At 31.1% G+C, this 26,023-nt stretch overlaps 1 protein-coding gene across 6 annotated transcripts in view; it reads right to left on the minus strand.

Moving 5' to 3' along the window:
* The window catches only part of LOC110993781 (protein madd-4), a 185,001-nt gene that overhangs the window by 21,831 nt on the left and 137,147 nt on the right, over window positions 1-26,023 (minus strand). For all 6 annotated transcript variants that reach the window (XM_045628852.1, XM_045628849.1, XM_045628851.1 and 3 more), the window contains exons 5-11: window positions 21,857-22,000; window positions 17,451-17,633; window positions 16,205-16,321; window positions 5,146-5,290; window positions 1,211-1,340; window positions 597-712; window positions 65-165 (exon numbers count right to left, since the gene is read on the minus strand). In XM_045628852.1, the coding sequence (XP_045484808.1) occupies window positions 65-165; window positions 597-712; window positions 1,211-1,340; window positions 5,146-5,290; window positions 16,205-16,321; window positions 17,451-17,633; window positions 21,857-22,000 (936 nt within the window). The remainder of the gene's footprint in view (window positions 1-64; window positions 166-596; window positions 713-1,210; window positions 1,341-5,145; window positions 5,291-16,204; window positions 16,322-17,450; window positions 17,634-21,856; window positions 22,001-26,023) is intronic.

A 26,023-nucleotide genomic window follows, 5' to 3' on the forward strand; every position in this document is an offset into this window, starting at 1 on the left:
AAGCTTATTTGGAACTTATACGGACATTGTGAAACAGATCCTTAGCATAAAAAGTAATACTCACCCCTGACCAGGCGCCTGCAATCCAAGTTGGGCATTCTTGTTCATTACAGTCCTGTGTAGACCGCGGGGGTGGAGACACGCAACCCGGCTCTGAGCTTGATTCTAGAAAGATTTGTTCATTAAACAAACAATGATTACAAACTACATAATAAAGGAGGTCCTCTTTTGTCGAATTATTTTATTTTTCACTGCAACTACATAAATCGCCTATTGTTCACAAAATGAGAGCATATAAATGGAGAAATCGAGTTACTAGAACATACAAAGTACATAGTTTCTATACATAATTACGTTCAGTTTATAATTGTATCATTATTTTACAATGCATATGATTAACATTACTTTTCTACTTTCTTGACTGTAATAATTGATCTTGTCTAAACAATATCAAGTTTTTTAATTAATACGGACCAAAATGTTGTTTTCAGTCAAATGTGTCATTTAAGAGTTATGTAACTCTTATAACCAACTTTTGAATTCTTTTTTCTAAATTCAATTATATATATATATATATATATATTTTTTTTAAATACCTGGATCGTAAGTGTCAGCTCGTGTAACATTTGCTGACCTCGCGCACAAAACTCTTCTCGTTCGAACTCCACCACCACATGTCATGCTGCATGATGACCACTCACCAACGTACCATCTGATAATTATTTTAATAATTTTGTTTTAATTGGGTGAGCTTAGTGCCCGTTTTATCCCATAGTATAGTTATTGTCTCATTGTAACAAAATGTATAAATGGCGCCAAACGTACAAGCGACCACAGATAAGTTGAAATTGGAATATGCCATAGAGTTAATTAAAGACAATGTATGTTTAATAGAATGGCTTTGAGTTTGTAATTCAAATATTATGATATGAGGGAATATTACACAAAACACTTTGACAGATGACGGCAATGACAATCCATCGCAATAATCTAATGCTATTTGAAGTTCTAATAATTTTGCAATGCGGCAAGGGTTTTTATTTTATTGATTTTGACAATTATTGATTTAATATAATATCCTTTCCACAATTATAAGATTCGAAAATAGCCCTTGATATTTCATCTTTTTTTCTTTGTATCGGGACAGATTCAACACCAATTAAGCCTCACTCACTTTCTCACATCCATACATACATCCAATCATACTTACTTGTATGGACACGGATGCATGTTACATCGCACTACAGACGAGGAGGGCTTGCTGGATCCGTCACAAAGTTGTTCTGGAGCATCTAAACCCGTCAATCGATCCCTGCACACAGCTAACGACATTTTATACCCTGAAACATAAAATAGAATATTAAAAAGTTTTTTATAGGATTTCTCAAAAACTACTATATTGGTTCTTATTGCAAATGCCTTTGTAATGTATGTTAAATATAAACTTATATGGATTGAGTCAGACTTCGCCGATTTTATAATTTATCTGTAAAAGTAATTTGTACTGCATCCAATTAATTTTAATTAAAAACAATGATCCTTGCAATACATAACTTGATGTTTATTTAGCATTTGAATTAAAATACAGGCCAGAGACCCATTGTGTCATTTCGTGACTGCGGTACGTAATTCCTGGAAAATTGTTGTTAAACACAATGCGTTTTTCTATGTGAGAAACGATTTGAAATGTTTTCAGTTATAAATATCTTCCTTTTTTGGAAATGCTTAAACTAAATTCTAAAAGTAATCTTCTTAAAGAGTTAAATATCCTGGAAACAAGGTAAGGAGAAAATGAAAACCTGCAGTGTTTAAACAGCTATTAGGCAAAGCACTTAGGTACAAAATGAACGTCGACTTCACAACACTGGATAAGACGTGCTTAAGATTTCACTTAAGTATTCAATATTTCAAATAAAAGTACTTAAAAAAGATTAACGAAAGGAATGTAATTTAGGATTGAGGAATGCTTGAAAGAAAGGTTTGCGGTTCATTATGTTATTTAAGAAATTTCTTAATCATGCAATACTTAAACCCTAGAAAGTTTCAAAATACAATTATTAGGAATGTAGTATTGTGCTTATATTATAATATTTTGAATAAAAAAAGTCTATGTCTTCATTAAAAAAAAATTAATGTTTTTCGTGAAATGAATAATGTCCAAAGTGCTGAGTGGCTTATTATAATTAATATTTACCTAAATAAATATTTTTGGCGTAATTTTGTTTATTACAATAATGAAAATACTAACAGTAAATTGTTCCTATGTTGGAAAGATTTATTAAAAAAACAACGGATCCTGTTCCTTTTTGGATGTTTCATTGTTTAGTTTATTCATAAATTAATTCGTAACAATGGAAACTATCTTTACAGAAGTTTTTCTATTTTAAAATAATGCTAATTAATTTCAACAGAGACCCAGAAAAATTATAATAAATACTAAATTTATATTGATTACGGCTTGTAGATTCTATAGCTATTATTAAGATCGGTGTATGAGTTTATTTTAATTTAATTTAATTTATTTAACTAGACTATTTTGCAAAGGAAACTCAAAGTAGATTTCAATTATTTCAATGAAATTTAATTGTCGTATCGTAGGCTGTGTACTTATAATCGTGTAAATTAATACGTGAAAAGTTTTTTTTTTAATAGAGATAGTCTTTAATTTTTATTAGATTGTCTAATAATGTTGAATGAGGTTCTGACGTACGGATTTTTAATATTTAAAATACTATACATAGTTACTAGCCGTAATAATATGTAAATTTACACAAGCGAGCACCCGGATTATATTAAAAAATTACAATTAGTTCCAAAATCCATTTCTGTTCTGACCCTTTTCAATTGTTAATGAAGTGCCAGTGGAATGACGAATGGGGTCCATTCGAAGGCCAGAGTGACTTACGTTTTCTGGCACTGATAAATGCTTGTAAGAAATTAATTTATGATATTTCCTTTAAAGGGAAACGAGGAAGCATCGTTTCGTGTTTCATTCGTAAATCAAATGCTGGAAACTCCATTGCGGTGATACTAATTTCTACAAATGATATTTCAGATAGTTCGTGAATTTTAACGGTGGTTCACCCCGAAATATTTCTGAAACAATTTCAAACTGTACCAATTCTCAAAACACCTACTTCACTACTCAACTTGGCAGTGTAAGTGTCCATGGGCGGTGATTTCACATAACCTTAAAAAAAACATTATTTTTATTGTTACTCATTAATATCTGAATCACTTATAATATAACCACACCTTGTAATGTGTAATATAGATTTGTAATAAAGATGCCTTTGCACCATAATTTAAAATTTAGTTGAAAATCCAATACATTTTTGCCACACTGAAGGCATGCTTATAACTATATTCTATATGAAGTTAAAATATTCTACTTTATATTTTATACAGAATCACCGCAAAGCAATCAAATTAAGTTTTTGCCAACATTTGAACGAACGTTTGATCAAATGTTTCAATCAAATATTGCGGTCCATCAGCGAAATTAGTTCACCGCAGAAACCAATTCTTATCTTCGTTTTCATCTTTCACGGCTCTTCTTAATTAGAATCGCGAAATTTGTATAAATCATTGCAGTCTTGCGATTTTGCGTGGTTACACATGATGTGATTTGAAAGAATTTACATTTCAAATACATAAGCTTTATTAAGGACATTTGAGTTGATATAAGAGGGTGAAAGGGCCTAAACACAATAATAAATTTATAATCTGTGTAAATGAGACTCTTTGAATAGAGTTGATTTTGTTTATGGTTTTGATTTTAAAGCGTTATTGTCCATATGAAAAAACATGTGTTTTGTCACACGATATTTCGTAATACGCTATTGTGTATATTGTATAAACTAATTTCAAATTCCGACCGATTGAACGATTTAAAGTCGCAAGTATGCTCAGCACATAATATTTCAAGTACTGTTTCGTAACGCGATGGAGACAAAAGATTCCCCACTGATTTATCAACAGGAGATTCCGACGTAAATAACGACGCTCCCTTACAATTAACGACGCAATTCTCAATTCAAATTCAAATAATCTAATTATGTTTTAAAACCAGCTACTGCTTGAGCATTCTTTGGATTTGTATCTATGGAATTGTCTATTACTTGTGGATAAAAATAGCCCGTTACTAGACGACTATAGAAAATATTCATAAATGACATTTTTTACATAAGCACTTACACACAAATATAATAACTAAAAGATACCAAATAGAAATTAGAAGTATCAATTGTTGTGAATATTAAAAAGCAATATACATATAACACATAATACATATCAAAACATATAGAAACTTGAGATATTGTAGCAAACGTAGATACGCTCTAGTGAGTGTCAAACGCACCTCGTAATAGATAGTCCATTATGCTGGAATTATCTTGATTATATCCAACCGATGTCTATTGAGCGAGTAAATTATTGTGAAGACTTCATTCACTTAAGACTTTGAATACCAAATATGCATATATACCTAAAATGGTTTGCGTTTTGTTGATCAAATTTTATTGGCAAGAATGTTGACCAATGTCTTACACTAATAATGGACACACTATTTAATAAAAAAATCTTTATAAATATATTAACAAAGTTAAATTCAGACCTAAAACTTAGTGGTGAAAGGCAATTTTTTAATGCATAATAATTGAAAATGTTATACAAAATGGTTTAAGCGTATCAGTTTACAATCTAATTATAATTATAATCTATCGGAAACCACTCAATTTTGAATAAATGTTTGGTATTATAGAAAAGTATTTCCTATATAAAAAGTAATTTTTCATAAACTTTATTATTATATTTGTATAAGTTTTATGAAAATTATATACGATATTTGTGTATGTATTTCTTTTTTAACTTATTAAGAAATATTTTCACTTAAGCATGAAATAAATATATACTTTATCATATTCAATAATATAATCGTTACTTGAGAACCTAATTGTCAATGTTCATATTTATATAATTTTTTCTTCCGCGCATGTATACTCGTGTTGTTTCACTTCAACTTCACATTTTGAAAACTTTAAATATTGGTATGCTGTTATTTTTATTACATTTCGTAAAAGAAAATAGTTGAATTCACAAATACCGTTACAGTTGTCTATTATACTACTATAAAATAGTACTAACCTCCTCCACAAGTTGCTGAACACAAAGACCCAGGTGTGGACAGCCAGTGGTATCGCGGCCGTGAGCAGGACGAGCCATCGCCGCCGCAAACACCGCATTCGTCCACTCGCCGCGTCGACCCGACCCGTAGGTCGCAACCGACGCGCTAGAATTGAATTTAATAAACAGTTTATAACAAAGCATAGAATACAAAGTGTACAGCTCGTAAATCAAAGTTTAATCTAGTTTTGGAATGTCAAACAATTATTCTTCTATTAAATTTTGCATACGAGATTGTGATTTAATATTGAATTCGGGCCTAGGAGTAGGTTTCAATAGACAACACATTTTGTTAATTCAAACTCGTCTTTTAATTTGATTTTCACTATAGTAAGGTTAAACCGGCGAGTAAATAACTCATTAAATTGAATAAAAAAATGTTAGATTTACTTCGGCACTTGTATAATATTAGACTGCTACCAAAGTCTACGATATTAGTATGAAACAATCTACGAGTATTGTGTGCCGTAGCACCGTTACCATCGTAGGTAGGATATGTAACTCAAATGTGTGGAATCTCGTAAGCCCACGTAGAAACATGATATTCGCGACAATTTGGTTCTCACACGATGTCGATTCGGGATAGTCTCACGTTTTCTTTATTAAAACTGTGCTAACACCGTTCATTAAAAGATATCTATTAAGTATGTGAGTAGTGCAAGAGATAAACACTTTCTTATGTGAAATAAATTTATTTATAAAAAATATACAGTATTCACAATGTTCTTAACCTACCGAGCATTAATAGTTAAAACAAACAAATTTAAATTTTTTCGCCCTGTGGCAGGGTACCTTTAACGCTGGAAGCATTTTCTCGTGATATGGCGATGCATATTCGTTGAACAAGTAAAGCATATTTTCTGGTGTCTAATTTATTTATTTATTTGGAAACAAAACAGATACAAACAAAACAAAACATGACAACATCACATATATATGGAAGAGTTAGGACATTAACAGTTTTAAAACAACATTATAAAACTAGTTACGACCCCGAATTAAATATAAACAAGCGGCTTAAACATAACGTTTGCTGTCCTATTACACAATGGTCAACTTCTTTCTCGCAGAGATTCTTTGGTTTCCTAGGCTGTTACCTATATAATAAATTAAATGGAAAAATTAACATTTACCCTCTATCAAAATATGAATGTAAAAAAACGGTTACTACTTGGCTGAAGACGTTAAGTTATGATGAAGCAGAAGATTTATTAACTGGTACTCTGTAAAACACCAAATCACCCACACATATACACACACGCCCACACAAACTCATAGAGACACACACAAGCGCATGCGCACACACACACCTAATTTAATTTTACATCTCTGTTTGCAGTGTTTTTCTTTTAGCGTTTACTTTTTTCTTCTATTGTATATATACAATGTATATACAATGACCTATTGTACGTGTTCCGGTCCGGTGGTGGAGAGGCTGGCTATCTGTCACTCAGGTCTCCTGTTACAGAGACCAGTCTCTCACATACACTTTCAAATGTTATCATCTTAGTCTTAATCATTGTAACCTTGTATGTATATGTGAGAGAAGAAATAAAGATTATTATTATTATAGTTGTTTTATTTTATTTTTTAAATAAGGCGGAAGAGGAGTGCGAAAAAGGGTCAATGTTTTTGATTCTATCTAAAGAAGAACACATCGCCCCACATGTCCCCGGTACTAAATACCCGGCGCCAACTTAAGTCTTTAATCAGCGCCTGTGCACTTTAACCCTAGGCCCCAAGAGTCTTTACTCCAAAGGGAAGGAAATCGAAATTGGAGAAAAGATTCTAATATTTGATCCGGTTAATATTTTCCGACTCCTCTGCGGACGCCCCAGCTTTTTTGCTTGACCGAGGGAGGTGAGACGGGGCTAACGTGTCCTCACAAGTATATTTATAGTCCCATACCAAAGCACGTCCTATCCTCTAACGCCCGAACCCAATAATTAATCCACAATCTCAGATTTAAAACAATCTGAGATAAGATCGTGACAGTCGAACGATCTCCTATCTGCATCCCAATAGACAATCCGATAGATTAGGATAGAATCAAGCAATCTCTTCGCTCTTTACAATCATATTTGATAATCAATATAAACCAAATAAAGTACCTAAAACCGTTCATATAATATTAAAATATAAATGTCTATGTTTAAGACATATACCTTTTTAAATATTTTAAAAACTTGTGTAAGTTAAAATCTTAAGATTGAGATATTGAAGATTGAAGAAGGATATTGGCACTGTTGAACTGTCATTTTCATACAATCTATCCACATACACCGATCCGACCTACCGTGGATAGCTTGTATCGACATATGGCTATTACAATCCGTGGTTTGGTTATTGGCGCTCTTTTATCAATATTCGGATTAAGATTTCTGCCTCAGTTGATCAAAAATGATGAGATAGGTTGTTGGGTTTGGGCGTAAGGGATCGAGCACGTCCCATCCGATTGCCGCTATTTAAGTCTAACCTATTTCACTAATAGGTTAGACGTAGTCGACATTAGTCGTAAGTTAGGCTAGATTGAAATGTTCTATGCTATCTCAGTGAAAACAAAAAAAGTATAGGACGCATGACTTATTAAGAGATTCAAATTAGTAGATCTAAAACTATTTGTTGAAATAATTTGTCACAGATTTAACGTTTTTATTAATAACATATTTTACAATACAAATTTATCAGGGCTATATTATTGAACTCAAGGAATAATGTTACCCACAAATCTGGCACGTAATCTCCAAAATTGGCAACTGATAATGTAAATGTCACTTAAATGTTCCCTGCCTTTCACCGAGATCAAAGCCCGCCTTTGGATCTCATTATAAATAGGAGATATGCTCTTTGTTATTGAATTTAAGTGTCTAAATTTGTCTAGTATATTGAGAAACCGGGACTATGTATGAATATGTTTTTATGTAATAAGTTAGTACTAAAATAATTAGTTAATAATTTGCGTACAATTAAATTTGTATAATAACAATATTTAAAGATTAATATTCATATATTAAAGTTGGATAAGCTATACAGTACTTTAAATTGCTTCATTAAGTTATCTCTCACGGTAATAATGGACATTTTAACTACAAAATTTAATGTTCGATTAATGAACGAAAAATGCTCATATAAATATTTTTTACCAACGATTTTACCTCTTATTAATTTAATTTTATATAAACTGCGATACAAACTTTTTAGGACACAAATTGTTAGTTATGGTTCTTATTTATTAATATTGTTTTTTAGCAAATAAATCTAGATAGCTTTAGGATTTTTCCTAAAGCGTTATAACCCCTTTTTTCGCGTCAGATTCTATTAATGTAGGAAGTATCCAAATTTAACTTGCCACCCTATTATTACCATACCAAATTATGTTGATCTTGGAAACAAAATCTTGCAACTGACAGCAACCCTTGTAAGTTCGTAAATCAAGTTTTGAGTTTGACATTGTTGAAGGGACTACACATATACAAGATGTAGTTTAAAGCTATATAAATAGAAGAAAACATCACTTGAAATAAAAAAGACAGGTGATGGAAAAACTGAGAAAAATCATGAACCAATGATCAAAGTTTAAAAGTTATTGAGGGAAATGGATCGACCCAAACTTACCACTCGAGAACCTTAAAAAGCTGTTTTTCTTAAACGTGACCCAATTATTTAAAGGTAAAAAGGTTTTACTACCGATACTTTATGTTTTTTACTTTTATCACCCAGAGCTTGAAACTTCATAACAAAATATAATATTCCTTTCGTAATTATTGAAGTTTAGATATTTTAAAAGTTTCGTAGCTTCTAACTTTTTATTAATAAAAAAGTTCATAAATATTTTGTATATATATTAAATAACGGTAGGTATTTTTAATGACGATAACTACAAAGTTGATTATAAATTAGACTTATAAATAAAATAACAGCTTCATATAAGATTTACACGTAAACATATAAAACACGTAACCAAATGCAAATAAATTAAATTGAAAATAAAATAAATCCGTTAATTATTCACTACATATAGTATATTGATAATACCAATAACTTTTTAATTTAAACTCATTACGCAAAAATCGTGGACATCTACAATAATTTTTATGTCATTAACAACAGAATCAATGAGCATCAAACAACAATGATTAAAGCCTTTTTCAGACAAACAGTTGTGTGGCTAAACAAAAAAGATAGGGATTGAAACCTCGTGACAATGCCGGATGCGACCTGACATCATCAGGGAACGGGAACGCGAAATAATAAGGCATACACCGGTTTAAAATGTAAGATGAAGCGAACATCTCTCATTATTCCATACATATTGTTTACAGGAGTATGTAAGATTTTTATGAAATAAAACTTTTAAAATAAAAATAAAAGACGGATATAAAAATTAGATTTATTATAATATACCATAAATATTATTAAAATTGTGCTAACAATAGATTTGCTGTGTTTAACCCATTTAAACCCTCAGTATTAAAACCAGTAACATTATTAGGTTGGTGAACGATATATGCTGAAAATCGTCTAAATCCGTGTTACGTTTAGTACACATGTGTCACAGCATGGAGTAATTCTGTAGTTATTTATTGATTGTTGTCTGTTAGTAAAATTATTATGACAAATATCTTTAAACAAATTTGATTTTGAAAAAAAAAACAAGCGCGTATAACTTGGTCCTCACTCGGGACGTACCCGGTACTCTTTGTCTGACTATGTTTGCTCTCGTTTCTAAAATTAAAATATGCGCTTGTAACATTTATTTCTCATGTTTGGTATAACGAGAGACACTGTGTAAGTCTCTTAAACAATTCATTTACAGTTTTATTTAAGACATTAAGATTAGACGTTCGTTCTTGCTATTTTGTCGAGTCGAGTACAATTTTATTTGTACGAGTAATGAAATCGTTTTTTTTCAAATACACAAAAATGCAATATTCTTAACCTACATTGTAATAATAATAATACAAATTTTAAAAGTTTAGTCCCTGTTTCAGTGCACCTTTAATGCTGGCAACATTTGCTGTATTGCAATACTTGTTCGTTGAGCGAGAAAAGCACTAGCTCTGGGGTCGCTGGTATTATCTATCAGGCGCCAAATTAACAATTAATTAGCGCCTGTGCATGTTAACACCCCACATCCCAAAAGTCTCTGCTCCAAACGTTTTAAGGCTTGAAAAAAAAAGTTGGAGGAAGATATTTGAGTCTGCGTACGCCCCAGCATATTTGCTTGTCCAAGAGAGGTTTAAGGGCTAAGGTGTCCATACAAGTAAATATATTTAAATTTTTTAGTTAAGTTGTTAGTTGGATGATACAGGTTTTGCCTGATCGAATATTACTTTAAATCAAATATTTAAACGAATTGCTCGTATGATCTACCAGAAATTCAGCTTCAATCAATTCAATTCAAATCAGAATTCATATTGAGTTAGAGCTAAACAGAAATATGCCGAGGTCGAGTCATACAAAATAAATTCAAAATGGCAACAAAATCGTAAATGTATTATTCAAAATCCGACAGACAAAAAGTAGACGCTTATACAACAGTGCTCGAAATATTTTAATATTTGAATTTATGTAAGCATTGACTGGCATTGTTTTTATTTTTGTTCGGTTTTTTTACGTATTGTGAATAGATCTACTTGTCTATTGAAGTTTCAAATAAAAATACCGGTGGTATATTTGTGTGTCGAAAGCCAATTCAGCACTCGAATTTTTGTTACCTATTGTTAGAAGTTTATTGTAGTGAACGAACTTATATCCATAGTTTTGTTAATATTATTACTAACATAAAACAAAATAATTACATTTAAATAAATCTGAGTAATATGGTTTAATATATTGCAATAAAATTTGTGCACTTAATGAGTTATTTAAAAATATATACGTGTTGAATGGTGAGAGGCTAGTAACTTCCATTCCTTTTTTAAATACAAGTGGGTGTGTGTGTGTTTTAATATCCGTAGCGCTTATGTCGCAACCTTTGCATCGCGCAGTACAAAGTTTATTAATTGCGATCGCTATTGGAAGTTACAGAGGATGGAGAGATTTTGGGATTAAAAGTAACATACACTATTTTATTATCTCGTTTTTCTTCAAAATAAGCAAGATATTGTCAGGCTGACGTGACACACATCTTTATACATATATGCAGTCTGCATAAAGTATATTGTTTTTAATCTAACAAGATGTCTTTGAAACGATAGCTAACATTTATATTTGTGTTGTTTTATCGTAATAATTGTATTTATAATATATGAAAATCGATACAATATGTGGATCGAGTGAAATAAAAATATTTTTACCAAATGCTTTTAAAGCTCAACATAGGTACGTTTCGAATAATCTATCCTGAATATTAGTTTCTCATTTTTATATATGGAATAGTTAATTAAAACTTTAGAACAGAAATTAAACACGCGTAAGTAATGATACAACAAGATTAAAAATGCAAAAAGATTTTCTGGTACAAAATAGTTTTAGCTTGTAGCTACGCCAAATGACCAAGCTACAGTATTTTTAATTTCCACAAACCATCTAATTTCTTCCTTGATAAGCAACTTTCAGGAATGTACTAATATTTGTATATAGGGATTTACAATACATATTCGATATTAGATATTACATGTTCGGCTGAAAATGTAATATCATATTTTTTTAATTATAGTTATTGCTTTAAAATTTTTAAAAAATGTATATGACGTCTGAGAGAAAGAGAAAACTTTATTATATATATAGAACATTAAGAAGGATTTAGGTAATATGAATGTACTAGCTAGCCCCCGCACTAAGATTCTATGTGTTGTGGGCAGCATACGGCATCAGCATCTTCCTTTTGACATGTAGACGGTAATTAACAATACGAGTACATTTATTGTTAAACTATTCTTGCATAATAAGAATATTTTCTATTTCAGTACAGGACTGGTTAAGATTTGAATTGCACAGAATTGTTTAAGATTTTTAGTGGATCTCTAGCCCGATCTACGCCCTTGACTTGCGAACTGGTAGTACATGTAAATTTACAATTAATTCAATTTTTTTGACGTTCATAAGTGTACTTTTTTACTTATATGAATAAAGATATTTTGTTTTTTTGGGTGTACGGAATGTAAGTTTTCAAACGTTAGTGAAAATTTTGTTTTAAAGAAAGTGGTTAAAAATTGGAAGGAGAAAGGGTTAGTCGAAGAAAGGGCGTTTTTTGGGGTGCCTATATATAGGTTTCCGTTGTGTATAATGAGGTAATAAATGAGCATAATATAATCCATCATATTTACATGTTTTCCTTAAATTTACCAGATAGATAACATTTAAATGTGAATGCTTTAAGCTACACAAATAGGCCATTACTTAAGGGGTCGGGTATACCACAGAGAAATTTACTCTAACAATACAATATTCATGAGAAATTTCAGAGAAACGCATTCTTAGAGAGGTTATTTAGATTGTGTTTTGTACTATTTTATTTCTTTGAAATCAATGAATTGTGGATGTTTTGTTCGATACTTAGTGTTAAAATGAAAATAATAAATGATATACATATGTAAAAGGACTTTCAATTATTTCAATTCACGAGTCAAAACGCAAACCCTACAAAACGTTCGAAACACACGCATTTTTTCTAATTCAATTCAATAGAATTATTGTACAATGGTGCTAATTGAATGCTTTTGTATTTAAGTTTATATCAAAGTTTTTTAATGATATATTATTCTGAATAAGGTAATTCGCAAATATTCAGTGTAATTATTAACTACATATAAACCTCTGTATGGATTAACAATCACGGATCGAACCAAAAAACATAGCGTAAAATGTACATACGATAATTTACCTACCTGAAAAATATCATCCGCATATGGAAATTATTAAGCGCATAAAAGCTTTCAAAAGCACAGTAATCAGTATTCAAAGTGTTATTAAGCCCAACTCTTTCGAATACTGAAATACAGGTTTGCAGGTGTTCAATGAATGCAGATTATACTGTCAATATCAACAAAAAACTTTGCTTATTATACAGTTTTACTTAATAAAACGCGTTTGATTAGAGTGTATAATTATAATTAGTACTTAAACTATTTATTTTTTATTTTTTATTAGATTAGTTTGCTTGCTTTACAGAGTTTGTAATCATGGGATACATATTATATTAACTTTTGAAATATTTTAACTTTAATATGTGTCTTTATAATATTTTTGTGAAGTAGATATATTTGGCACGATTGCGGTGCCTAAATCATTTTTTACTTGTTCTGCGGTTTATAGTATTCTTTTAATTACGTCAAGTACTAAATACAACATAACAGGTGCATTAATAAAATAGCGAATATTTTTATAAAATGAGAGACAAACCTCCTTACCTGATGTTAAGTGACACGGGTGACCATAGACACTCGCACATAAGGCAGTATGTAGGAGGCATAACTGCGTTGCAGTTCTATGTCGTAAAGAAATGACGTTATTTTTTTAAATAAAATAAATGAGTACAAAACGATGCTCTGTACATTTCAATAACCAGATTTTATTATAAAGATAATAAAAGGCACACATTACTACTACATCCGAGTATATCCATCTATTTCAAAATACTTTTAGCGCTGCAACTCTTCCTGTACCTTACCTTGCTCTGTTGTATAAAGTTTTAAAACGAAACTCGTATAACAAAAGAAAGCAGGAAACTATTCAAATGAAGGTACGGGAAGAACAAATATCTTAAGTTCACGTCAAGTTAAATCTCTTAAAAGTTTCAAACGAAACGATTGGACCCACGTCAAAAAGTAATCTTTAAGGTATCTCACATTGTTTGTAAATAATATATACAATCTCGACTTCGAAAAAGATCCTAAGGTCTTCATAAGTATAGTATCCTCTCTCATTGTAGTTATAAGAAAATGAATATGATTATTTCATTCTATTAATTAAAGTATAAATCTCTGGTGTCTACTAAGAGACAAGAGGAAAGCAAAAGACTTCACATCTAAAGACATCTTTAGTTTATGAGGTACAGGTTCGTCTTTCAAACAAAATGGATCATGGGCTATTCTTTCTATATTTATTTAGAAGAGTAGGATAGTGCGTCTGTTGAAGGCAGATTCAGTTTTTATGTTAAAGTGACTCAAAACTTTCCTTAACTGTTGTTTATTATCACGGATCGTCAACGACCAGTAACTTTCCGTGCGGCTTGATCCTTGAGATTTTATAGAGATGTGGGGTACTCTGCATCTTCTACTTTATTAACCATAAGTCAAAAGTCAAAAGACAAAATTTATTTATTCATATAGGTATCATAATGTACACTTATGAACGTCAAAAAAAAGAAATATTAATTGAATCTAATTTTACATTTACTGCTCTCAAATCAAGGGCGCATAAGTTCAGAGGAGTTTTTTAAACCTGAGTTTTATCATCGGACGTCAAGTCAGTACACCAAATACCATCCGTATCACCTCAACGTCCGTCGTTCTACAACTGCATGTTTCTTAATGCAGTTTTTGCTGCCCACTGAAATATTTCCGATGGAATTTGTCTTAAGGTCCTTTAAAAAAAGAGCAATTCATGAAAGGCCGGCAAGGCACTCGCGAGCCTTCTGGCAATGTGAATGTGCGGGGCGGTCCCTTAAAATCAGCCCCGCCATTTGCCTCCTATTATATAAAAAAAGATATAAGTAAAGCCTCATTCAACCAGAAATAGTAACCTATTAAAGTAAAACACCATACCCTCAAACAATAATATTTATCCTTTACCGGAGCTCACATTATTTTAACACAGAGACAGGACTCTAATATGAAAAATTCCCGACACAAATTCACTTCTATATACACATAACACTAAAATATTCAAGTGTCATATCGGAAGTTATTTAGAAGGGTTGCCATGTTTATTTCCCGGGATCTGGTAAACAGTGCGTTTTGTCATAAACAAGAGTTATTTTAGTGGTGGGGCGTGCCTCACATTTTGGGAAAACACTTGTCGCGCGCGATTTAATCGCGTTGAGTTTGGAGTTTTGTTTTAACACTACGTTTGTATTATTACTTTATATCATTTAATAATAGCTTGACATTTATATAAATCGGTAAGTATAAAGTAAATGTGTATCGTTTTATATACATTACTAGCGAGACGTTCTCCAGTATTAACTATGAATATTAATTTCGAATTGGTATATTTAACAAAAAAAAATATTTCAGCAATAATGTGTTTATTATTCTAATGCTTTATGATATACAAAATTCTTTGTTTGTTTTTCTGGACATCTAGAAATTCAATAAAACTATTGTATTCTTCTTTATAACCAAGTGTTATATTAGTAACGTGGATGTTAGTCTATCCAAACTTACCAAAACTCCATATTAAATTGAACTTTTAATATTAGGCGTGATAGCTGTGAACTAACGTGCACTAAGAAATTCATTATTTGTTAGAAATCACTCTAATAACTGCGATCGAAGCATTTGTTTTAAACGATATTCATTTTTTTACATCTATGTCAATGTTAAATCGCACGACATAAGGTTACATCAAAAGATTTTGAATTATAAAAGCGCTATGCACTGTATTTTTAAATTTTATAAATTTCCGCGTAGTTTTTTGGATTTTTTCCTTTCATTAGAGAAATCAATTATCTTCTCTTGACAATAACAAACACAAAAAATAATTATCGGAATCGGTCCAGCTATTCACGCGTGATGGATGCCGTGACCAAGAGTAATAGGGATTCATTTGTCAAAAGACCAGGCTTTACGATAAAATGTAGACTAAGAGCCTGTTTCACAATGTATGGATAAAGTGCCAAATAGCTATGCAACACATAAATTATTCGAAAGATAAGTATCTCGTTCCAAATAAGATACTTCGAATTTCATGACGTATAGCGCTATTTGACAGTCGTGAAACGCAAAAATACTGTCTATCCTACCAATAATTAACAAATAGCTTATTTGGAACTTCTCCAGACATTGTGTAACAGGCCCTTAATATAATACAGTGTTTTTCCATTGTTAAAAATTTGATCTACAAATTTAATTACCTGACATCGTCCATCAATACACATATCAAGGCTACCAGGCCGACATCTTGTGCCATCCGACACTCTGGGAGCCAGTACAGCCACCACCACGCGATCCTCATCATCTAACGTTACTGTCTGAAAGAATAAAGAAACGATTAGGAAATTACGTAAAAGACTTCTATTTAGCAACTCTGATCACAGGGGTCGTAGGTTCCATTCCTGTCTGCACCAATCCGCAGCCAGGAATAGAATAGTTAGTAACAAATTATATACATAATAGAATGTAAACAGATACATGTATAGATGAATAAAATGAATCTATAAATCCACTCATTGAGTGTCCATGGGCAGCGGTACCACTTAACATCAGGTGAGCCTCCTGCTCATTCGCCCCCTGTTGTATATAAAAAAAGCTCGACGATATAAAATAGTATAAACTTTCTGTGGTTTATTTATACATAAAAATTCTTGGCCTACTTAGTTCAAATAAAACTTAACCTTATAATTTCAATGAAATTTCGGGCCTTGCTTAAATAAACAAGTACCGTAATTGGCATAAACACAAAAATGAGCCTTGACGCAAAATTTGGCTTAATTTTCTTGAGCTAATTAGATAAATTCAAGACAAGTCTTATAACGAGATGTTTCCATTGAAATATTTATCTACCTTTCAACGAAATTTAGTTTCTCAAATTTATAATATAAACTTTTGTAAGGAATTAGTATTGCTTATTGTATTTTACTAGAAACTATTAATGATATTTTAATTAATTATTGTAGAAAGTTACCTAAAATAAAAATCTACTTTTGTCCTTAAACGAACAGATGTTGATGACGACTTTGCAGAGCCAGGTGCTCATCGATTATTTATTAATGAAGGATTATTTGAAAAAATTAATATCCATCCTATCCTATGAATTCCTAAACTTATTTATAAATGTTTGTTTAGATGATGACTGAGATATTTCTTGTATAACATGTAATTTTATAACTTTTCGTTAATTATTTAACATTTTAACCTCTGTATGTGTTTCTTTTTTATACTTGGGTTGCCTGGAAGAAATCGCTTGTTAGCGAAATGACCAACCGTTGCCTATATGTCAACTGTTTTTATACTGTATGTTTAAGGCAACTATCGACGGCGGTCAAAACAGATGATGATTTCACAGAGATATGAACTTACTATTCGTTCCCCCCATTTTTCTAATAAAGTGTGAACAGCCTGAATTTAGTATTTTATTATATAAATATAAATATATCTTACCGGTTCAGGCTTTAAGCCGGAATGTTGTGGAGTTCCTCGGCATGTCAGCGCACACGGTTCAGCATCATCACGATGAGCACGCCAGTGGAAGAGTTCACCGCCGTAAGGAGTATTGTCATGTGCACTACACTGCTGTTCCCTCCATATGTCTTCTTCTAGAAGAGACACGTTTGCGCGGCATGGCTATAAAATATAATAAAATAAATACAGATCACAGATTCTATGCTAACTACCAGATTAATATTGAGAAGTAGTAATCCTTAACTAATTAGTCACTATTTATTTCGTTAGCCAAATGCAAAGGCAATTATGTAATTCGCCTTCTGTGTATATCGTTATTTACGAACGGAGTCAAATTGAAACAGTCACAAATGAAAAAACTATTACACAACAAATATTTTAAACCTTTTACATTTTTTTTAGACATATGAAGTGTTATGCGTTGTGGTATTTATTTTATCTAGCGTGGCTTATTTGAATACATTATAAATAATGTATATATAATATAATGTACAAAGGTTTCTAGATCAAGTACCAATTACATACCGAGTAATACACATGGTATGAATGGACTAGACATTTACTGTAATGGAGAGATGATGATAAGAACCAAAAAGCACTATTTTGCCAAAGTTTAGACTAGAAATGTGTCTGACCTATGTCCTATGTTAATTAAAACATCCGAGGAGCTTAGCTGGGTTAGTTAACTAATAGATTAGAGGAGGCACTTATGCGGCTTACGTACACTCGCCCCAGAATTACACACGGGAATTAACGAGCTTAAATCAATGATATAAATTCTATTCGAATGGATATATGAAGGTAACATACACTATAATATCATAAAGTCACCCGTGGGACATTTTTACATGATTATTACAAAATATATTTTCGTCTCTCTACTATAAGAAAACATAATTAAGTAGGACAATCATAAAATACATACAGACACGTTTTATGTCCCCTAATTCAGAAGCATAAATATATATAAATTAAAATGCATCGCAAAATATGTGGCTAAGACGGCTAATTCGACTATTTGTTTATATGTTTTTTTCCTCGAAAACTGAGGAGATATCGAGAGAACATTAAGAAAAACTAAAGAAAAGAAAAGTAAGGAAAAACCAAAAAAAAAATTATATTTCGGAAATACGAACAGTTTCTATGGGGTAACATAGAAAATTGTTCCATATGTTAATTTTTAATTGTATATTTGACTATCAAATATTTTACTTTACTAGAGTAAATTGCTTAAACCTTCAAATAAAATCAGCTGCGATATTACGAACTAGCTATTAAACTATATTAGTTACATCGTACTACGGTTAACTATTAGTGGTAGCCAAGCCATACTAAAGAGTTAAAGTTCACCATATTTCCATTACAATTATTATCAATGTTAATGTACCCACTACGAAGACAGTAACAAATATCTTCAATGTTTCATATTCAGTAAACAGTATTTTATTTTGCGCTCAAATATAACTTTAATAAGTAGACGCAATACTTTAGAATGATTTATAGAGACCATTGTTCTGATTCCATTTGCATAGAAAAATCCTTGAATAAAGTAGAAATAGCTCGTTGAAGAAACAAAGCATGCGCCAATCAGATTTAAAAGCGTCAGCAGTCAATAAAGTGGGGGCAAATAACATTTCTTATTGTCATTCATTCGGCGTCGAAGCCTCCCTCCCTAACGCCCGCTTGGGGACGGCCTCCATGCTTCTATAATCTTTGAATAAAACTTTACAAAAAATATCATAGACGTAGCTTGCTTGCATCGTATCATTAGTACTGTGTTTGACCAAAACGAAGAGTCACGCGGACCAATACTTAGTAAATATAATGACGTGCAACAGCATTTGAGGCTTGAGTATGGAATGAAATGACATAAATAACGTTTTAAAATATTAATAACTATGTATGTATGCAAAAACACTTTATGGAACCAGCTGCCCGCTGAAGTATTTCCGAACCAATTCGACTTAGGGTCCTTCAAGAAAAGAGCGTACCAATTCTTAAAAGGTGAGCCTCCTATACAAATATAAAAGATACTAGTTCGTTAGGTCACATATAATATAGTGCAAATATGAATTTACTAAAACTGCATTACTTAGAGGCATCTTACATGTTAAGGTAATTTCAATAAATTTTAAGGACTTAAACTAGCAGTAGTATCATATTTTCATTATATGTACACAACACATGTATGCCATAAAATTTTAACTTTTTTCTCAATCGCCATGTAAGCCCAACATTTAAGGCTCCATCGCGTCTCAGCGGGGAATTCACGCCGATTAAAGTCATAAGTAGCTTCGGACTGGACGCTTTGTGATGTAAGGGCTCAACTCTGATTTTACGTTTTAATAACTAGCTGCTCACTTAGATAACTTGCTTTAATGCGAAAATATGTATTTATAAAAACGTTTGTGATCGAATCCATTAATAACGGGTTATAATAGTTTTTACGAAAGACATATTAGAAATAAGTGAAGTAAACCATTAAATTCTCATAGAAAAATTAATTTTAATTGTTGCGTGTTTGCGTGTCTGTGCATAGAGGGATTTCTTTTCCATATGCACAATTGATACTATTAGATTAGGCCTAAGCCATAGCAAACGTTAACTACAAAACCTATCCGTTACAGGATTATATTCACGATAAGAATGCTTAGAAACGTCCTAGTCCTGCTCCACAGGACAATCATAGAGCCTTGACAAAATCAATTGGTTGCTGATCTAATTTTTCATATTTTTGTTTTATAATACTACAAACTATAATTATTTATTTTTATCTTATACACTGTTTTATTCTTTTTTTTATTACTCTTTAATGTAATATTCTACGGTTTCGAAATTTGTAAATATGTGAGGAACATGTATACTAACAATTACAAAAATAGACCTAAATAGTAGTTTGGAGTAAATTATCTTCATATATATTTGTCTAATATATACAAATATTAAATGAGAATATTATCAAAAGAGTAAGTGTGGAGTTTCTTGACTATTCTTCTCCATGCGAAACAACCTTTTGAAAGGGATAACTAGAATCATCTTTATATTTTGTTTAACGTTAAAAAGCGCCATTTTAAATAGTCTAATTAAAAAATGATTTGATTTGTTAATCTTTATTTACCAACATAAATAAAATGATCCTAGAATACACATATTTGAATAAAACTCAAAACAGACATAGGAAAACTTTCAACAAAAATAAGCAAACAATTTATTGACTTCAGAAGTTGGGAGGCAAATTGCGAAGTTTCTCTACTACTAAATAAATTCTGTGAGGACAGAGGGCTATAATTGCACTGGCTATTAGTCGAGTGCAGTCAACAATCAAGTTAGTAGAAACTTTGAATGTATGTCGGGAGGCCCACGTGATATTTACTCAATAATTCGTTTATGAAATTTGTTGCAGGAATTCTCTAGATTTGTTTAAAATATTAGGGATAGAGACAGCACTATCGCTAATATCGACAATATAGAAGATTTTTTGATAGTTTTCTATTTGTAGACAGCGTTCACAGAAAATGCGCATACTATGCATAACTAGCGCCGTGATATATCTTGTTGTAAAAGTAAACACGTGACTTTAAGTAAAATAAATAAAAAAGTAAAGATATATTTAAGTTATTTGGTTTCATCGTCTATAAAATAGACCTAAGTTTCGTGTTTAAATAAATATTTAGTTTATATTGTTATCAGATTTAACCCGTTCAATACTACGCAAATGTTTCTTTCAAGAATGTTGAAAAAAGAAAAATTTTTAAAAAAAAAGGTCTGAAAGCCTCATTAAGTCACTAATTTAAACCCCTTCACTCCTTCTATTAGTAAGACACGCTACGTATAACCCTAATATATACATAGTATGTTATATAGCCGGTGCAGGCTACAAACCCAGCGTTTTTTTTATGTTTCTTTGGCTAATGCATATTGTATAAACAAATTATGGTAGTACATCAACGTTTTTGAACTGAAAACATTGTAACAAAGGAACAAATTACCAACATTTCCTACCAAGCAATTAAATACGTAATGGTCACGTAAATCATAGGTTTTTATGTGAAAACTAGTTTAGTGGTCCATTCGTTTGAGACCTTAATAAATTGAGTTCAGTTGTAACTGTAAATCAATATCGCTAATTTCTTGTGGTTTGTTTTGTTTGCCAGCCACACTTAGAGTTGTTTATTAAAATATACAACTCTAAGTGTGGCTTATGATAAATAAGGCATATGATTAAAACAACTCTGATAACTAACACAATTATTTTAACAAAGGCTAAGAATTTCCTACGCTAAGGCAGAAACAAAAAAAACACATTTGATATATAATACAAATTTATAACGTCGATTTCTATATACTTACATAAGACAGTAAGACATAGTTTACAATAGACGTACCTGCATATTACATATCTTGTACCGCACTGGTTCTCCCCTACAGCCGACTGGTGATGAGCAGGTTCGTAGCTGTCTTGAAACGCCTCCGTCACACGTTCTTGAACATAGTGACCACTCACTCCACTGTGACCACCCAGCACGTTCCTAAACATAGAAAAATACATTACATATGTGTTAATTTAACGTGATAATTGTATGCCCAATGTACGGGCACTTCTTTGGTTTCCTGGTATCTTTACCGTTAGTAGTATATATTTGGAGTACGTTGCACACACAGTGATCTTAAATGAAGCATGGTTTTTCGGCCTGAATTATATGTCGAACCAATTCTACTTTTTACGCTATCAAATTTAAGCACTAAGCAACGGAGGCCATCTGATGATCTACATTCTATCTAATTTAACATATTAACAGCCTTTAATGTTGTGTAACTTAACAATGTGTGATTAAGTTAATTATCCTACATCAACGTTTACCAAGTAAATTCTTTGATAAACAATAGTATACTTGGGCCTCAGCCAAATGTAATGCTAGATTAGCCCAGATTTCAAACTGTGGACAAGATTGTCTAGGTGAAATACCAAGTTAAGAATTTATGTTTCCTACGACAACGATAATCGATACTGTAATATATTTTTTACGCATATAACAGAGTTGTTCGTAATAGAGAGTAGAGTTCGTATATGGTACAGATTCATATAATTAGACAATCGATCCAAACGGAAGCTAAAATTAAACTGCCTTAATTTGTGTCTGTAAAGTTAGATAACTTACTAGATACTTGGATACACACATTTAAAACACTCACAATTGTTGTTTAATTTCTGATATGTTGTAGAATAATCTACGCTTAAGCCCTGAATTTTTTTTACTTAGCGTAAAATGCTCTGCTAACTTTTCTTATTGATTTTGATTGCAGGGCATATCTACTTGATTTAGAAAAATAAGATCTCAATAAAACAACACATACAAATTAAATAGTTCCCTATAATTTGTATGAAAACATAATTATGCTTAATTAAAAATATATAAGAATGGTCAGAAAAATCTACTACTAAATTAAAACAAAATTATGTTGCAACTATGCTGTTTAGATTATATCTACATGTATAGAAAAAACAGGTAAAGTCTAGACCAAAATTCTTCGCTTTCTTTTAACAGAGCTGTTTGATAAATAATGACAACTTTTCCCTTAAATCTAAAATTTTACAGTAAAATCATTCTTGTCTGCCTGAGAACTCCATCAATTTAATACCACCATTCCTAATTTCTAAGATACAAGACAGATAGTTATCTGTTACTAGAAAATGTTACCTAAACGATAGAATACGTAACTTAGATATTTATATTTTGAACAATATAAGATTTTCATCACGTGTCCGTTTTGCATAATACTGACCAGAATAACAATTATTCTTACAAAGTTCTGAGCATGGAGTTTTAACCTTTAAGTTCATACATTAGGGCATATATTAGCTTGCAGGAATACTAACAATTTAGTAAAGATTTCTAATATATTGGGTGAAATATGGAAAACGGCTTGGGAATAACGTTTATTTATCATCGTTTAAGACACTTGTTCGGGGACGAATAAATTTCGTTGCTTTTTAATATTATTTGGTGATTGATATTTGAATGATTATTATAACAATATTATATATATTACAAAGCTGTTTCTGAACAGCCTTGGTCTAGTGGCTTGAGCGATTTTCAGTGTCTGAGGTATTAAGTAGAATCTTCGCTCGTTTTAGCTCTACGCTACGTTAGGAAATCTGGCACGCTGGCAAGCTCCAAAAACATCGACACCGTCTGTCAGGCACAAAAGACTGATCTTGGCTCGCTTATTCTAAACAGATACTTAATTCTACCACTGACTTAGATAGAAGTTCTCCAATATAGGTTTTCATAAGTAATAATAAAATATAGCTAGAGGTACCTAAGATAAAAGTTACACTAGGAAAATATCATAATTCAAAACAAAAAATCCTATTTGTCTAGGATATAATGCTTTTCTAGATATAAACAAAATAAACAGGATAATGTATAAGCCAATTTTCTCACAAATATCATGGAATCCGTGAAATACGAACATGATACAATTTACATAAACACAAGGAGAATGGAGAAATCGAGAAAAATTAGCTTTCTTGCTACTAGTGATGTTGACGTTCCTTCTATATTTATTTGAAAGAAAAACACACTTTTACTGATTTTTTATTTATTCAATTACAATGATACTCAAGTGTCAATGATCTTAGATGGTTGCACAGAGTACAATCGACATAATTAGTAATTACTGATACAAGCTACTATACCATTGGACTACAACCAAGAATAGATAAAATAACTTTATGGTTACATTTCCAATGAGAAATATTAATCTTATTTATAAGAATTTTATTGAATTAAATCGTAAAAACACATTATATAGTAATCTACGTAGAAGGTTGATATTTCCTTTAATGTAAAACCTTTAATAAAAAAATTGTGAACAAGCAGTGAAAAAATATGAGTAAAATAATAGCTACCTTTTCACTAACGGTTAAAAGACAATATTTATTTATTATATATGATGGAGTCGCTTTAATACTTATATTCGTCTCGTAGGAAAAAATCTACGGAATCGCAAATTAGTTACTTATAGGTATAAAACACCAATATAATAAAAAAAAAACTGTTAACCATACACATTAATATCGATAAATTTACAACACTACATGTAGAGAGCAATTGACTCCTGTCTGCTGTTATCCAATTACAAATCTTTTGTTTTTCATATATTATTTTTAAACATCCTGTTCGTCATAATGATGAGAACAATTAAAAAAAAATAGGAAATATATTGTAACGTCTTTATTCTAGGTAAACGCTTTGCTTTTTAAAATAGCTAATGTTAACGCATTTGATGATTGAAATTTGTTTCGACCCTAATAAGTAATATATACTCACCATTTTAAGTAATATATACTCACCACGTGAACAACACGTTAATGTCAGTTTTTGACAACTTGAACATGTCCATAATACACAAATAGGTTTATTTAGTATTTATTTCCGTTAGAAATAAATTATTATTAATATTTTACATTTCTTAAACAACAGTTTTAAAATTTGTAATTACGATGGAAATAATAAAATGGCAACTTAAATCCCTCAATACTATATTTTGTTGCTGGCAACACAACTGAATTGTTTATTTGTCAAGCACATAATTTGCGCCAAAATAGAGCTGTTTCTTTCGCCACTTAACCTAAAATTCATTTTTATTATAGTACTGGAAAATTGTAATCATGAAAAAACCTTTCAATTTTTATGATAAAGCGATGTTTGTGTGTTAGTCACCTAATTATACATTTACATTTGCTGTAAAGAGGGATAATTGAGAATAATTTGGTATGGTTCATATAATGTGGCTATGTTTTAATTTAAAATCATTGAATATTTAATAAGGCAGACATTTAAAGAACGGGGTCTTTGTTCCACCATTCAGCATTCTTGTAATTTTAGTACCTTCTGTGATCCAATGTGAGGATTATATGTATTTATTAATTCTTTATAATATGAATGTAAACAATTTCCAATTTTTATTTGTTCAAATACTTCGAATTCAATAACATAAAACATAAATAATTGTTGAAAATGGTTGTCTACTTATTGCTTTCCAATTTTTATCCCTCGATTCTTTGTGTTTCGGCACTTAAAGGTTTTCACTTTTTGAACTTTTCTTATTTTATTTTCTGTAATTATAGCTTGGGATTGGGTTATCCTAGTTACTGTATCAGCGTTAAGTTATAATAAGATTTCTTTTAAAACTGTGTTATCTTGTGTGTAATGAATAAAACACACGCGAACAAAAATTTCACAGCTAAAAATCTCGTGCGGAATTTTACATTTACAAATTCTAGTTCCAACAAAGGCGACTAACAATAAGCATTGTAATAAATATTCTTTTGCTATTTTTCCTTAACGACGACATATTTAAACATATTTTTGTCGTGATTTTACCTACCGGTTCTATTCTTGACAAACGTAAGGAGCCTTTGGCTAAAATCTTTTGCGCTGTTTCGTTTCTTTAGAAAATTTATCTTTTTAAATCTGCTTTTTGCGTCCAGTACCAATACTTTAGATTGTACCAATAAAAATCTAACTCTTCTACGTACATAGGAA

This window comes from Pieris rapae, chromosome 7 (genome assembly GCF_905147795.1).
Source record: "Pieris rapae chromosome 7, ilPieRapa1.1, whole genome shotgun sequence".
Classification (NCBI taxonomy): Eukaryota; Metazoa; Arthropoda; class Insecta; order Lepidoptera; family Pieridae; genus Pieris; species Pieris rapae.